The sequence below is a fragment of the Mixophyes fleayi genome, chromosome 2 (genome assembly GCF_038048845.1).
Source record: "Mixophyes fleayi isolate aMixFle1 chromosome 2, aMixFle1.hap1, whole genome shotgun sequence".
In the NCBI taxonomy this organism is placed as follows: Eukaryota; Metazoa; Chordata; class Amphibia; order Anura; family Limnodynastidae; genus Mixophyes; species Mixophyes fleayi.
The window spans coordinates 233291259-233306350 of record NC_134403.1 but is presented as its reverse complement, the minus strand read 5'-3'; the positions used below and the strand labels follow the sequence as shown (position 1 = coordinate 233306350).

Genomic DNA, 15092 nt, shown 5'->3' with positions numbered 1-15092 from the left:
GCCCAGTCGGTTCCCAGCAACAACAGGCAGGGTGGCATAGGTGGTCCATCCTGTCACAGGCAGTGATAAAAATTATTACTTTTCTCCAAAATTTCTTCGAATAATAAATAGTCCCCTTAGTATTTTATGAAAATATATTGCTTCCAAAATAAGATAGCATATCATCATCATCATCATCATTTATTTATATAGCACCACTAATTCCGCAGCGCTGTACAGAGAACTCATTCACATCAGTCCCTGCCCCAATGGGGCTTACAGTCTAAATTCCCTAACACACACACATACACACAGACAGACGCACAGACTAGGGTCAATTTGTTAGTAGCCAATTAACCTACCAGTATGTTTTTGGAATGTGGGAGGAAACCGGTGTACCCGGAGGAAACCCACACAAACACGGGGAGAACATACAAACTCCTCACAGATAAGGCCATGGTCAGGAATCGAGCATAGCTTTAAAATCATTTTTATTTCCTAGAAGAATAAAGACTGGCTGTACAATCATCATTCTGTATCTATATTTGAGCCATTGTTTCTTATTATGTGAAAAGGATGGATGGTCGTAGCAGTCTGTGCTCAATGCAGACTATGCGCAGGAATACTCCTTGTATAGCACCAATGAGATTTCATATTGCGGGATGATATATTTTAATGTGTTTCAATTGGTGGAGATAACTGCTAGAGCTGCTCAAAATATTTTAACTGATTTCAAATTTGACCTAAGTTCTCTGGTTTGATGGCTATGAACATGTTTGTGTTAGTTATCCATAGAACTAGGGCCTGACCAAGGGCTCTGGCCACCCTAGGCTAATACACCAATAGCGCCTAACCCACCCCCCTCAAGCCAATGTATAGCAGCATAGGATTAATCTCCAGCATTCAAATTTAAAATCAGACAGATTGTACCTTTGTCTATTAACTGTTCTTGCTCTTCTCTCTTACCTGTTCTTGCAACTTTGTTGTCTTCTTGCTGGCTTCTGGAAAGTTAGGGTCCTGTTTTGAAAATATGCAAAAATTGTATTATAATGCAAAATGTTAAAAAACATTGAATGATTAGGCTCTTTAGTTCAAACACAACACTCCATTATGGTCAGATAAAACTACCCACAGCACCGGCATATATAGGCAATATATGAAAATTTGTGGTCAAAGAGCTATAATCAAATACAAACCTCTACCAGATCCATCTAAGTAATATTTAGCATTTTAGTGAACGCAGAGACCACAGAGGTTGTCCAGGTAACCGCCAACAAATTCAGAGATCATGCCCCATCAAAGCTACTCTGTTTTTTACATACCCCCTCAGCCATTTCATTGCCCTCTTCAGCCGCTTTCATTACCTACCCCTCTGCAGCCACCCCCACCTAGACCCGCTTACCTTGTCACAGCAGCTTTCTTCTTTTACATGACAGGCAGTCTGGCAGAAAATCTTCTTGCTGTTAGCTGCCTTTCAGTGTGGGGGTGGAGAATATTTATTCAAGTTTCGTGAGATATGGTAATCTTGCAAGACCTTACTAAGAGCTCAGTGGATGCACTGACAGGCAGCTAACAGCATCACATTTGCTGTCAGTCTGCCTGTCTGCATAGGGACAGTTGGAGCCACCCCCTTTAGACCAGGGGCAGCTCCGATAATGTCATACAGCCACTGACCATGTAAAAAAAAAAGTAGTATTCTAGGCGCACTCCTTGTGTAAATTGATAATATGAAATGGTGCAGTTGTGTGCTAATTAGTTATAAAAGCTTAAGCAGAAATATGTTAAAAATAGCCTTTAAATATTATAAATAACAGACAAACAAGCAGTTCAAATCTTACTATAAAACAAATGAAAAACAAATAAAACTATATGTATAAGCACATGGTACAATTTGCAAAAAGCTGTGTAATTTTCATAATCAGAGACTCGACCAATAGAAAGGAGGCTTTATAACCACACAATATGTAATATGTATGCTAAATCAGTTAATAGATGTTAACTAATTCCTTCAGGAACTTTCCATATCCTCCATTTTGTGTAGATAAAGGTAATTTAAAAGTCACTTACTGCATGTAGCAGTCTCTCTTCCAAAAAGTCATAAATTCCTTTCCTGATTGTAGTAACTGATATAGTACTTGCTGTGAATCTTTTTTTTGTTATGTAGTAAAGAGCTGATGGTGTCCTCACTTTTTCTGTGCCTGTGTATCATATAACTGTCACAAGTGGAATTAGGAAAGTCCACTATGTGCTGTGTGCAGTGACTTGATGTGATAGATAGCTGTTGGTGTTTACCTCTCCATCGGTGGCTAGATGTTACAGGACTGCTACAAGTAAAGAAAGGGGTACCTGCTATTTGCTCCATGCCAGGCTTGCTGTGCAGTTAGCTGTTAGTAGTTTTGCTGCTAATTTCAGTGAAGGGGAGTATCCACAATTCACTCCTGTATAGGAGCTTGGAATGTAGTGAAGAGCCGATAACAATGCTGTTCCTTTTAGTAAAATGCACAGTGTGGAAGTTCTTAGTATTTACCATAATACCATAAGGAAAACCAATAAAGACACGGACACCAGATTAACGTTGGAATGAAATATTATTCATTAAATGACTAATATTAAACTAAAGGGGCTGAAAGGCGGATGAGAGCAGGGCAGTAAGCAAACACAAAACCAATAACGGTGGAAAGGTCAGACCATTGTACCACCAACCCAGTATCATACCTTATCTATTGGCCGGTGCGAAATATCTGTCCAACGGCAAGACTATACCCCCCTTATAACCGCCAGTAAAATATTCAACATACTGGCCCAGAGTCCCATTCACTGGACCCAACACACGTGATGACAACACAATCCAAAGGGGGAGTAGTGACCTATGACAAGATAACCCAAGCACCATATGCAAACTTACCGACTGCACTGCTCTTCCACCCACGCCGCAGAGATGACTATAGATGCGGCCCGCCAACCACAGCCCAAAAAACAACTCTGAGCTACCAAAATAACTGGTATATGAAAAAGATAGTACCAACATAGGACAAATGGACCCCATCGTCTCTGAACAAATGTATAAATTCAACCTAAATTAATGAATGGGAAATGGAAAAAACCCTCGGCTCACGAGAAATCTTCTTAGCCACCTGATTGACTTTTCTAACTACCGATGTGATAGTCATAGCGGGCATAATAGACCCCCATTTCCTACGGGGAACAATATAAGACCAGCACAGCTTTATGGACGGCCATTTCACAGAGACCGACAAAATGTCATCACAAATATTTATATTAAGGTCCAAGGATTTAACTTGACCGACGTCATTGCCACCAAAGTGGACCACGAGAATATCGAGAACTCCACGCTAAGCAATATCTCTAGATAGAACCGACCTGAGCTCCGACCATCTCATACCCCGCCGGCATATACATATGACCTCCACATGTACCGGCAACCAACCACAGACACCTCCGACAAAAGCCTGTCTACTCGAACAGTAGACATAGGAGTGTCCCACAAACCACACCAACATTTTTCTGGTATCCACCCCTAAAAGGAAAAACGAATTGTAACTAACAAAAGGACCAATTAACACATACTAAACATATCGTAAGGCCTAACACCTTAATGCAACCTGAGAACCAACACCAAATGGAGCAATACCTGTAGTAACTGACATAACAAAGGGGTGATTTTGCTTCCAACATTAAATAGAACGGGAAAAGAAAAGGAAGCGACCCAGGTGAAGGTGAAAACCCGATGGGAAAAAGCCCTTCACGAACCCGCAAAAAGCGGCGAGCAGCTAACCCCTGGGTCTACCTCCTAAGAAGAGAAAGCAAAGAAAAGGAAGAGCTGCGTAAAAAAGCAAAACAAAAATGGTTAAACATCAGGTCTAATGTAACTCTTATAACTACTGGATTGCCATCTACCTAAAGCCTGTATAGCTGAACCAGATGCCCCATCTGCCCCTGCCACTGTCGCTGCGCCAATACGAAATGAGTTTGAGCCAAATTCAGTCGAAGGTAAACCCAAAAGGCCCAGTGCCTTGCACATAATGGCATGGAATTGAAACTTGGTAACTGGGGAACTGTCCCTATGAACCAACCAAGCTTCCGCCTGCTGTGGGCGTACTTCTGCTAACTCGTGGCAAAGCCTAACTGGGCAAATCATACCATCCAGCTGCCTTGCTAAGTTAAACGTTATACCTGCTATTGTAGATGACATGGATGCTTTACTAAAGCCCTCCTGATAGCACCTCAACATAAAATCTTCCATGTTCGAGCCATCGCCTGTTAACCGCCTGCCAGAAGAAAACAAATAACTCTCCCAGCGCTTCCACGCCAGCCGGTAAGCCTTCAACGTAGAGGGAGCTAAGGCAGCTTCAGCCAAAAACATTAATCCGGACCGACCATCTGCCAAATATAAGATGGACAAGCTAAACCCATGGGATTAGCCACCGAAGCTAAAGATCTAAACCGCCCCCAATCAAAACGTTAAATCCCCGGAACATGTTTGGCACGAAAATTTCTGTCATAGTCCAAGCAACGAAGCACCAGCACCCGCAACAAGTTCGCCGCTGGTCTGGAAGATGCACTCTGCTGATTCATTGCCTGAACTACACCCAAATCATCGCACAAAAAGGAAACATTATGGCCCCTGAGCTGAGGAGCCCACAACTCCAAGGCCACGACAATGGGAATTAACTCTAACACGAGTAAATTTCTTATCAAATCTCTTGCAACCCATTCCCGAGGCCATGCAGCAGCACACCACTCACCCTGAGAGTATGCTCCGAAACCCATGGACCCTGCTGCGTCTGTGAACAATTCTAAATCCCTCACGGAAAAAGGGGGGAAGGCCAAATTCTAACACCGTTCAATCTCCCCAGGAACGATGTCCACACCATCAAAACCTGATTGATCTTATCCTCTAGCTTAATCAGCGCATGAGGCCTATTCCTACCTGCCGTGGAAAGCTGTAACTTTCGACAAAGATTCCTCCCCATCGGAACAACCCTGCATGCAAAATTAAACAGACCTAACAGCGCCTGAACTTGTTTCAATTTAATGAAGGGAGCAGACATAGCATCAGATATCATCACACCTAGCTTCACGATTTTGTCTGTTGGCAACCGACAGCAGCCCGCCACCGTGCCTATCTCTATCCCAAGGAAGGACAAACATGTAGTCGGACCTTCCATCTTGTCCCACGCTACCGGTACCCCCCATGATCGTAAATAAAGCCTGCACAGAAAACAACGTGTCCGCACACAATGAGGACTCGGCCAGGCCCGCAAACAAAAAATCGTCAAGGTAATGAGCAATGCCCTCGTGTCTTGTCCCCGCTTGAACCGCCCAGTGCAGGAAAGAACTAAATGATTCAAAATAAGCACATGACAAAGAACAACCCATGGGAAGACATCTATCTGTATAATACTCTCCTTTAATTTGAAACCCCATGTATCCGAAAAAAAAAAACGGGATGCAGGGGAAGCAATCTAAACGCCGATTCTATATCTAATTTTGCCACGAGAGCGCCCGCGCCAAATTGCCTAACCAACCACAGAGCCTCTTCAAATGACTAATAGACAACCGAGCTGATGTCTTGATCAATTGAGTCATTAACTGAACCGCCTACTGGGTGGGAAAGGTGCTGAATTAAACTAAATTTACCAGGAGACTTTTTTGGGACTATCCCCACTGGGGAAATTACTAAATCAACTATAAGGGGGAGAGCTGAAAGGGCCAATCATGCGCCCCAAGCTAACCTCTCCCCGAATCTTCTCGTCAAGAACCTCCGGAAAAATATACGCCGACTCCAGATTTCAAGTGGCCCTAGCGTTAACCATTGACCCAATCGGAAGCCGGAATCCATGACGAAAACCCTTGCGGAGAAACGCAGCCTGTTCTGCCTCTGGGTACAATCTAAGCCATCGCTCTAATACATCGTTGCGAATAGGGGAAGGGGCTTTAACCAACATTACCCCCGCTGCCACGACCTCTGCCGAGACCGGGGGCACACCTCAGACACTCTTTGGCAGAATGCGGTCCGCGGCAATATGTACAATTGTGCCTGTACTGACACGCTTCTCCCCTCCCACACGAGGAATTGTTAAACGCGAAGCATCTGTTTCTTGAAAACTGGGGAGCTCCACGTCTCCCCACCTGCTGAAACCGAGTCCCCTGGGTTCCCGATCCAAAAACTAAACTAGCCCGATTAAGCTTCATCCAGATATCAACGTCTTTAACTCCTAGCGGCATGTCCACCTGACCTTCCAGCTTTTCCCTGAATAGCTCATCATACTTAAGCCAGGTACCTGGCCGATCCTTAATATACATCTCGTTTATGAGATGCAGATACTTCCATACCTCCTCGTTCGCTTCCGGTCTTGTCTCGATATAGCAAGCAGCAAAAGCACAATACCCTCAACCCAAACCGGGAAAGTCTTATAGGCCTCCTCACCTATGCCCCCTCTGGCGCAGGCCGCCTCAAGCCCTTTCTTTGCTGCTTTCGTAATCTCAAACATGTTCATTAACCAGCCCTTCTTGATCCTGTCCCTAATGCAAGCGCGCACACCCGCTAAGAGGGCGGTGTTCTCATCCTGAACCATGGGGGCTCTAGCCGCAGCAGTTTTTGCTGCCGTAACTCTCTTATCCCCTTTTGGCCCGGACCTGCTAAAGTGCATGATGAGTATTTTTGCCAGCTTCCGAGGACCCTCCCTCGATGAAGAGGGAGAATCCTCATCAGTGGAAGACATGGGAGGACTATGTGTCGTACATGTGAAATACCAACATTCAACAACTCACCACCCACGCTCGGCCCGGATGGTCCAGGTGCTGCTGCCCCCATGACGGCCGACTATAGCCAATCTGATCCCGTCAAATCTCCTGCTGACACCGCTGAAGGCAATCTCCGACTATCTGTTGTGACCACCTCACAGGCCTCCGAACTCGACCTGCTACCGACCACCTGCCAAGGCTGCGCCGCTGCTCCTTCCACAAGAACTTGTGTATCTGCAACAAGAGGCGAGTTAACATCTGACAGAATTTGTTGGCTCCCTCGTGAAATACCTAACGATGCCCCTGACACGTTGCCACCTACAAGCACCGGTCCAGCCCCGACAAACCCGGGAGGGGGAGGGGGGTATGCCTAGAGCAGGGCCTATGCTCCCCAGGCAACGCTCGCCCTCCAACGCAATGTGTACCACGGGCACTGGATAGGAATGGGTGAAATGCCCGAAGGGATAGGGTAAGGGGGAATGCTCACTGAAGCCGACACACCAGCCAAAGACCCCCCAGCCGCGGGTTATGGCAAATCCCACGGGACCTGAGAGGACCCAGACGGACACACCGTCTGTGGATAAAAATGAGAATGGGAACTGCCCTGCCCCGCATGTGCAGAATCTACCCCTACAAGCGACCCCCCCCCCAAAATGGCGCTGAGAACCCGTACCCTGAACCCCAGAATAGGGAAAATTAGCCCGACCCTTATCCGCAAGGCCTCCCACCACAGCAGGCAAAGAAAATCTGACTTGCCATGGCCTGAAAATGTTAGGTGACGGGCCCCTGGCCCCCAAGCCACCGAAACCCACAGATGGGGGAAGAAAAACTGAACTAGAACCCCCCAACATAGCCCCCCCAACTGATCACTACATGCAGGCTCTGCAGACACTGCACCTGAGAAAGGAGTATCCCATATAACAGGGCCCAAGCCCCTGACAGAGGAAGATGACTCTTGAACCCCTATTTCCATGGCAACCCCCCCGAGACCTCCCAGCCCCTGAAAATATCACCACCCACCGGGACCAAGACCTAGGACTGAGCCGCAGGGAGAGAAGAAGCAGGAGATCCCCCCGCCCCACCCCTTGCCACTGCCCTCCGTCCGCCTCCCCTACCCCCCAGGGAGAGACTTTGAAGGCTCCAACGTGGATAAACCCGCCGCCATGACACCCCGAGACCGCCGCCCCCTAACGCAGACTTTTGCCTTTCCTCTGGACGGGGGAGATACACTGCGAGTCCCCCTGGCGTGCACACCACCAGGAACTCGCTCCCCCGCTAGCCACACTGAAGGAGACGCCGGGAAGAACCTCACGCTAAGCCCCGCCTCCCAATACCTAGCCGTCTGCGCACACGGCTAGGCCTGGACATACCGCCGCTGCCGCTGGGACGCAGTTCAGAACAGCCACGGAGCCCTGCGGCCGACAGGGAGAAGAAAGAGGTACGGGAAGGAAGGGGGGAGGAAGGAAGGAAGTGGGGGGGAAGGGGGAAGAGAGGAGAAGGAGAGGGGAGAGAGAAGGGGGGAGAAAAGACAGCAGGGAAGGAGCAAGAAAGGACTGAAAACGGCAAGGATAAAAGATAAAGGGGAACAGGAGATCAAAACAATGCAAAGGCAAAATGAAAATTAAACTACAAAAGACACAGGCACAAAATAACAAGCACAATCTCTACTCAGCCCTACTCCTCAGCTCTGACTCAACAGCACGAATTCCGGAAACAGAGAGGGGGAAATGCAGGAGAACTTCTCCTATATAAAACTAGACCACCCCCTCCTCTGCCTTATTGATTAACAAATAGAAGCAGCCCATAGGCTAAACACCTAATCACTCACCCACGTGATTTTAACTTCGTTTAGGCTGATGGCCACACTTCCCTTATATCTCCTCCAAATAGATGGCAAGTAGTTCACTGCTCTCACTGCTCCCTTAAAATAGCGTAGCATGTAAAGATTAAATGTTGGAGGAGCCACGCCCCCCTGGGACCCAGTGCCCCAGGCTGCAGCCTGATCAGCCTATTGGTTGATCAGGTCCTGCATAGAACCCAGTTTGAATTTAAGGTTTAAAATTTGCTTTGTTTATGTTTAAATGGAATGAATACATAGATTTTTCCCCTCACACGGAGTGGCTTTTACACGTCCTACAATGGAACTTTCATTGGGATGCCTTTTGTCCCAACCAAGCAGAGGTAGTGCAAATGTCATAGTAGGCAGGTTTTTGAAGTGTCATTTGAACTTTTGGTGGCATACACATTCCCATCTCAACCGTCTGAATGGAGGCTTTTTCAAAGGGTAAGTATGCATCAATGTAGTCACAAAGCAGTGAAATAGGTGCATTTGCAGAAAAAGTGTGCTGCTCATCTGCATATTTTGCATTTAGTAAATTTGCCTTGATCTTCCTTGTGAAACAAACTAAATTACTGCAATTTTCATTACTTAATCAATATATATCTATATATGTTTCCTAATTGTTTGATATTAGTAAAAATATTATTTAGGATGGTCCTCTAAATGTAACTCTGTAATTAAAATTATGTATTTCAGTGAACAAAGGAGAATTGTATACTTTTTATTACTCTTAAAAATGTAATGGCAGATGGGGATGTTCTAACAAGAATTAGCACACAATACTAATTTAGAGAATGACTTGGACTCTTCTGCTACATATCCAGCTTTTTTGCCAGCTTACCATTCCGGAATTTAATATTGGCAATCTTTCTGTTATTTAATATTGCATAGATGATGACTTTGTGGTGTTGGCAAAGATGACTACAAGTAGTAGAAACTAACAAGTCAGCAAGCTGCCTTGGAAAGTGATAGACTACAACTAGACAGATATTGTATTTGAGGAGTAGAAAATATTTACTCTATTAATTCATGTTTCTGTTTGATATTATGCCTGAGTAGCCAGTTTGGAAACTGGGGCTTAATATGTCCAAAAATAATTTACTTTTCCAGCAATCTTGCTTAATTAATTTCTTTTTACCCTGTAGCGGGATGATAATGTCTGGCCCTCCTCAGAAGAAAATACCCATATATGGTACCCATAGTGTGATCGTTATTGCTACCGCCAAACCACATCCCCTATCAACACAACTCCATATGTCGCAAGCTAGCGGAATGGGAGAAACTCGGCCTCTTGGTGCACACCTCCAGCCTCCACTCGGTTTGGTAGGGAACTACGATACGCCCAACCTGCCATCGCAACATGGGAGGGCCCAGCCTACAGCAAGTGAATCATTGAATGCTAATGTTAAAGATGCTAACATGCCTTCTGTTTCAGTTCCTCATAGTCATGGCATTATCGGGGAGGAGACTCAACACACACAGACAACTGGAGAGCTTACCCAGTCGGTCGGCAACGTGGAACAGCTGACATCATCGCAAGCCACCCTGGGAACCTCGAACAAACCAACTGGATACGTTGCTGTGAGTGAGATCACTTTAAATGTTTCACACACGACACATCATGACAGTCCACCAGTTGTTACCACTAGTAACGAGTCCTCAGATGCTGAACAAGGCCCAAAGAAACTCATAAAATGTTTACAGACACAGTTGTTAGGTAAACCTACATCAAAAACTAGTCTGGTTTTAGGACCGCAAGTGGGGGACCGGGCGGGTGATATGGGGCAGTGTGAAAGTCAGGCTATTACATTCGGGGTGAGACCCGATGTGAAAGATAAAATAAAGAGAGGAACTTTCATAGATATGTTTACTATAACGGAAACAGTGAAAAGGAGTCTGGACGATGCTTGCAGTAAGAATGGCATAGGTGAGCACAAGTATTGCTCCTTCCCCATCTGGTTGAAATGGTACTGTATTTTTGCACCCATTTATATGCAGTATAGACCGTCGGAAAACACCGACATATGGCGATATTTGTACATGATAAATTACATGTTCGTAAAAGATTCGGGTTACATATGGCGAGCGGATGATGATATATTCAGGCATAAAATCAGTGGCCGTTCCAGTATTCCGCTAGGCCACAAAGACATTGATACATGGATGGAACTGATGCGGCCAAGCAGTCAGGCCAATCTATTACCAGGGCAAAGACGATTTCAGTCAGGAGGGAGGGCGACTGCGCCTCCCCCTCAAAGAAATAGATGCTATGCCTTTAATTCAGGGTCCTGCTCTCGTGGCACAGGATGTAAATATAGACATGTGTGCTCCACCTGTAGAGGTTCTCACCCCGCTACTGAATGTACCAGACCTAACCACTCAGCGGGCAGAGGAAGAGCTGGTCAGACTGCAGCTTCGCAAAACAAAGCACCCACCCCAATTAATGTCACGGCATTGGATAGATGTCTTCGCCTATTAACAGATAAGGAAGCGGACGCTTTTTTGAGAAATGATTTTAGATATGGCTTTTCCATTCAGGTACAAGGGGCGTTGCGCCTCCCTATACCCCGCAACTTGAAATCTGCTTACATTTTTCCCAAAGCGATAGCAGACAAGATTACAAAAGAAATTAGTCTCGGTCGGATGATAGGCCCCTTTAAGCATCCTCCTCAGCAATTTGGTAGTATCCCCAATAGGGGTTGTTCCCAAAAAGGCAGCAGGTAAATTCCGTCTGATCCAACACTTATCATACCCTGCCTGTGGCTCCATAAATGATGCGATAGATCCCTCACATAGCTCGGTGAACTATCAATCATTTGAATTAGCCCTCTCTCTAGTGCAAAAGCATGGCCACGGCTCGCTGCTAGCCAAACTGGACATTGAAGCAGACTTCCGTTTACTGCCACTCCATCCGGACTCTTTTAAATTTATGGGCTTTCACTACCAAGGAGATTTTCTGTAGACCGTTGCCTACCTATGGGTTGTTCTATTTCCTGTGCCTACTTTGTGAGGTTCAGTTTGTTTCTCCATTGGTACATTCAGGCAGGAACAGGGCACCACGGAATAGCCCACTACTTTGTCGATTTTTTAATAGTAGGTAGGACGGGAACCCTGCAGTGCAAGAACATTCTGTCAGCGGTAATAGATCTATTTACGGTTCTAGTCGTCCCAATAGCACACGATAAGACCGAAGGGTCAACTCACAAGTTCTCATTTTTAGGGATCAAAATTGATACCATAACGGGTTGTTGCAGGCTTCCGCAGGATAAAGTCATGAAAATGGTAGAGACAATATCCGAATTACAACTTAGTCAAGTTACAAAACTGCGCAAAATTCAGTCCTTGTTAGGCCTTTTTAATTTTGATTGTAGGATCATCCCCATGGCCCGAGTTTTCAGCAGAAAACTGCAAAAGGCCACAGCAAGCATATTGAATCTGCATGCAACTATTCGATTATCGCAGGAGATCAAAGAGGACATTGTGATATGGTTAATGTTCCTGCTTGATTTTAACGGTAAAAGAATATGGCCCTCGCCTCCACTGACTAGCAAGCAGTTAAATCTTTACACTTATGCATCAGGATCTCACGGGTTTGGGTCTTAAATCAATGGTGAGTGGTGTGCTGCATGATGGTCAGACAACTGGCGTCAATGGCGTTTGGTTCACAATTTGTTAGCTCTAGAGCTCTTTCCCATTATTGTGTCCCTCAAGCTTTGGGCAGCGGAGATTAAGCGGCTGTCATATCATTTTCTGGTGCGACAATCTTGGCGTTGTTCAATCGATCAACAAACAGAGCGCATTGTCCCACCACGCCATCTCCTTGCTAAGACATCTTATTCTTCGCTGTCTGGAATATGATATCACGCTTAGCGCGCGACACATACCTGGGATTGAAAACTATATAGCGGACTCCCTGTAGCGTTTTCAATGGTGAAGGTTTAGGGCTTTAGCACCGAGCGCTAATCTTCAGGGGACACCATGCCCTTCTTGTGTCTGGCAGATCATCAAGCTGGCATAAAAGGACTAGCCGAATGATCTTTAGAAGAACCCACGAGACAAGCCTACTTGAAGTTGTGGCAGCAATGGTCCCGTTTTCTAGAATCTGGGAAAAATCCAGGGTCAGGTCAGTCGGATGCTATGTCAGCGTTTATGTGGGAACGATACAGCGAGGGTGCATCAAAGACAACTGTGGCGTCCACCCTTGCAGGTATATCATTCATGACCTACTTCCAAGATCTCACCGATGTCACAAAGAGTTTTATAATATCCAAAGCATTAAGAGGGTGGGCTAGGGATAGACCTATACCAGTGTATACTAGAAGACCAGTAGATATTCCTATGTTACATAGCTTAATGAAGATATTGCCTTTGGTTACACACGATTCGTACGAACTGTTATTATTTCGCACAGCATTTGTGTCACACTTCTGGTATTAAAAACGGAACCCAATAGCCAGGTAGTTCTGTAGTAAACAGGATTTATTTTGATATAGAAATAAATCTCAAATGTCCAGCAAGCAAGTCCAAAGTATCAACAAGATAAATGTCTTGTAGACTTTTCAAGGAATTGTATTCCAAATTACAAGGGAGCAAGGTTCTGTGGAAGCATCTGGTTCAGACACAAACACAATACTCAAGCGAAGGCTGCATACCAGGAAGTGCCTTTTCTAGGCCCAAACAGGAAATGAGATCCAAGATAGAATCTTCCTGAGACAGTTCTGGCCATCTTGGATAAGGGCTATTGTAAGGGCAAGTTCATATCAGAGATCCAAGATGGAAACTTCATGAGGCAATCACGGCCATCTTGAATGAGGGCAAATCTAAGGGCAAGAACATAACAATTTGCCTTGGCATTTTTTGGGTCTTTTAGGATTTCCAAATTAGTCGCTTAATCTAGACAACAAAATCTATCGGGCCTGTTGGTAAAAAACACTGTGATGCAGGGGAATCAGCTGTCCTGCAAAATCAGTAAGTCCAAAATGGATCAATCAGGAAAGGGTTGCTGGGTACACCTACAGTCTTAATCGGATTTGCAAATTTGTACTCTGACAATAGCATCCCAGTTAGCTAGCCGTAGGCCCAATAACTGTTTGCTATTCCTAGTTCATCAAGATGGGTCCCCGTTAACTAGGTATCAAATTCAGGCCATATTTAAAAAATCACTAACTCTTTTGGGCTTAGACACTTCTTTGTTTGGTACCCATTCCTTTTGCATAGGGGCAGCAACATCCGTGGCATTAGCGGGCTCCTCTGAAGCTGCTATTAAGACACTAGGGGCCTGATTCATTAAGGATCTTAAATGAAGAGGATTCTTATTTCAGTCTCCTGGACAAAACCATGTTACATTGCAAGGAGTGCAAATGAGTGTTCTGTTTTGCACATAACTTACTGCCTGATTTTTCATGTAGCACACACCTATCATCATCATCATCATCATCATCATTTATTTATATAGCGCCAACATATTCCGTAGCGCTTTACAATTGGGGACAAACGTAATAAACTAATAAACAAACTGGGTAAAACAGACAAAGAGGTGAGAAGGCCCTGCTCGCAAGCTTACAATCTATGGGACAATGGGAGATTGACACATGAGGTTAAGTATACATTTTGCATCTTGGCCCAGCCAGACTGCAAAGGTAGGGTGACTCATAAGCTAAATGATCCTGTCACACAACAATGTTATTCCGGGGGTAGTTGTCTTGTGTGAAATTTTGTAACAGGCTAAAGGTAGTGAGGTTAAGATGGTGGTTGAGGAATATTATAAGCTTGTCTGAATAGGTAGGTTTTCAGAGAACGCTTGAAAGTTTGTAGAACAGAGGAGAGTCTTATTGTGCGAGGGAGAGAGTTCCATAGAGTGGGTGCAGCCCGAAAAAAGTCCTGTAACCGGGAATGGGAGGATGTAATGAGGGTGGATGAGAGACGCAGATCTTTTGCAGAACGGAGTTGCCGAGTTGGGAGATATTTTGAGACAAGAGAGGAGATGTATGTTGGTGCAGCTTTGTTGATGGCCTTGTAGGTTAGTAAAAGTATTTTATATTGGATTCGGTAGAAGACAGGCAGCCAGTGTAGAGACATACAGAGTGATTCAACAGAGGAATAGCTATTTGCAAGGAAAATCAGTCTTGCCGAAGCATGTAAAATAGATTTTAGGGGTTTGAGTCTGTTTTTGGGAAGACCAGTAAGGAGGGAACTGCAATAGTCAATGCGGGAGATGATTAGTGCATGAATTAAGGTTTTAGCAGTGTCTTGTGTGAGATATGTGCGGATTCTGGAAATGTTCTTTAGATGTATGTAACATGATTTAGATATAGAGTCAATGTGGGGAACAAAGGATAGGCGTGAATCAAGGATTACACCTAGGCAGCGAGCTTGTGGGGTGGGATTTATGGTCATGTTATCAACAGAGATAGAAATGTCAGGTATGCTCTTGTTGGCGGGTGGGAATATTATTAACTCTGTTTTAGAAAGATTAAGTTTGAGTTGACGAGAGGCCATCCAAGAT

At 45.1% G+C, this 15092-nt stretch overlaps 1 protein-coding gene across 2 annotated transcripts; it reads left to right on the top strand.

The window, feature by feature from the left end:
• The first annotated feature begins 7614 nt into the window (after positions 1–7614).
• Positions 7615–14002, top strand: LOC142138738 (uncharacterized). Of its 2 annotated transcripts, none has more exons than XM_075195625.1 (2): positions 7615–8185; positions 9733–14002. In XM_075195625.1, the coding sequence occupies exon 2, from the start codon at positions 9737–9739 to the stop codon at positions 11309–11311; it is 1575 nt and encodes a 524-aa protein (XP_075051726.1). In that variant the 5' UTR covers positions 7615–8185; positions 9733–9736; the 3' UTR covers positions 11312–14002. The 2 variants fall into 2 exon arrangements, with proteins under 2 accessions (XP_075051726.1, XP_075051725.1); XM_075195624.1 differs by lacking the exon at positions 7615–8185 and adding an exon at positions 8277–9031.
• The last annotated feature ends 1090 nt before the right edge of the window (positions 14003–15092 follow it).

Bases quoted from the DNA above. Each gene is read 5' to 3' on its own strand.
- LOC142138738 (XM_075195624.1), top strand. From the start codon at position 8,886: ATGGAACTTTCATTGGGATGCCTTTTGTCCCAACCAAGCAGAGGTAGT. The intron at 9,032-9,732 runs GTAAGTATGCAT...TTTACCCTGTAG, and splicing joins AATGGAGGCTTTTTCAAAGG to CGGGATGATAATGTCTGGCC.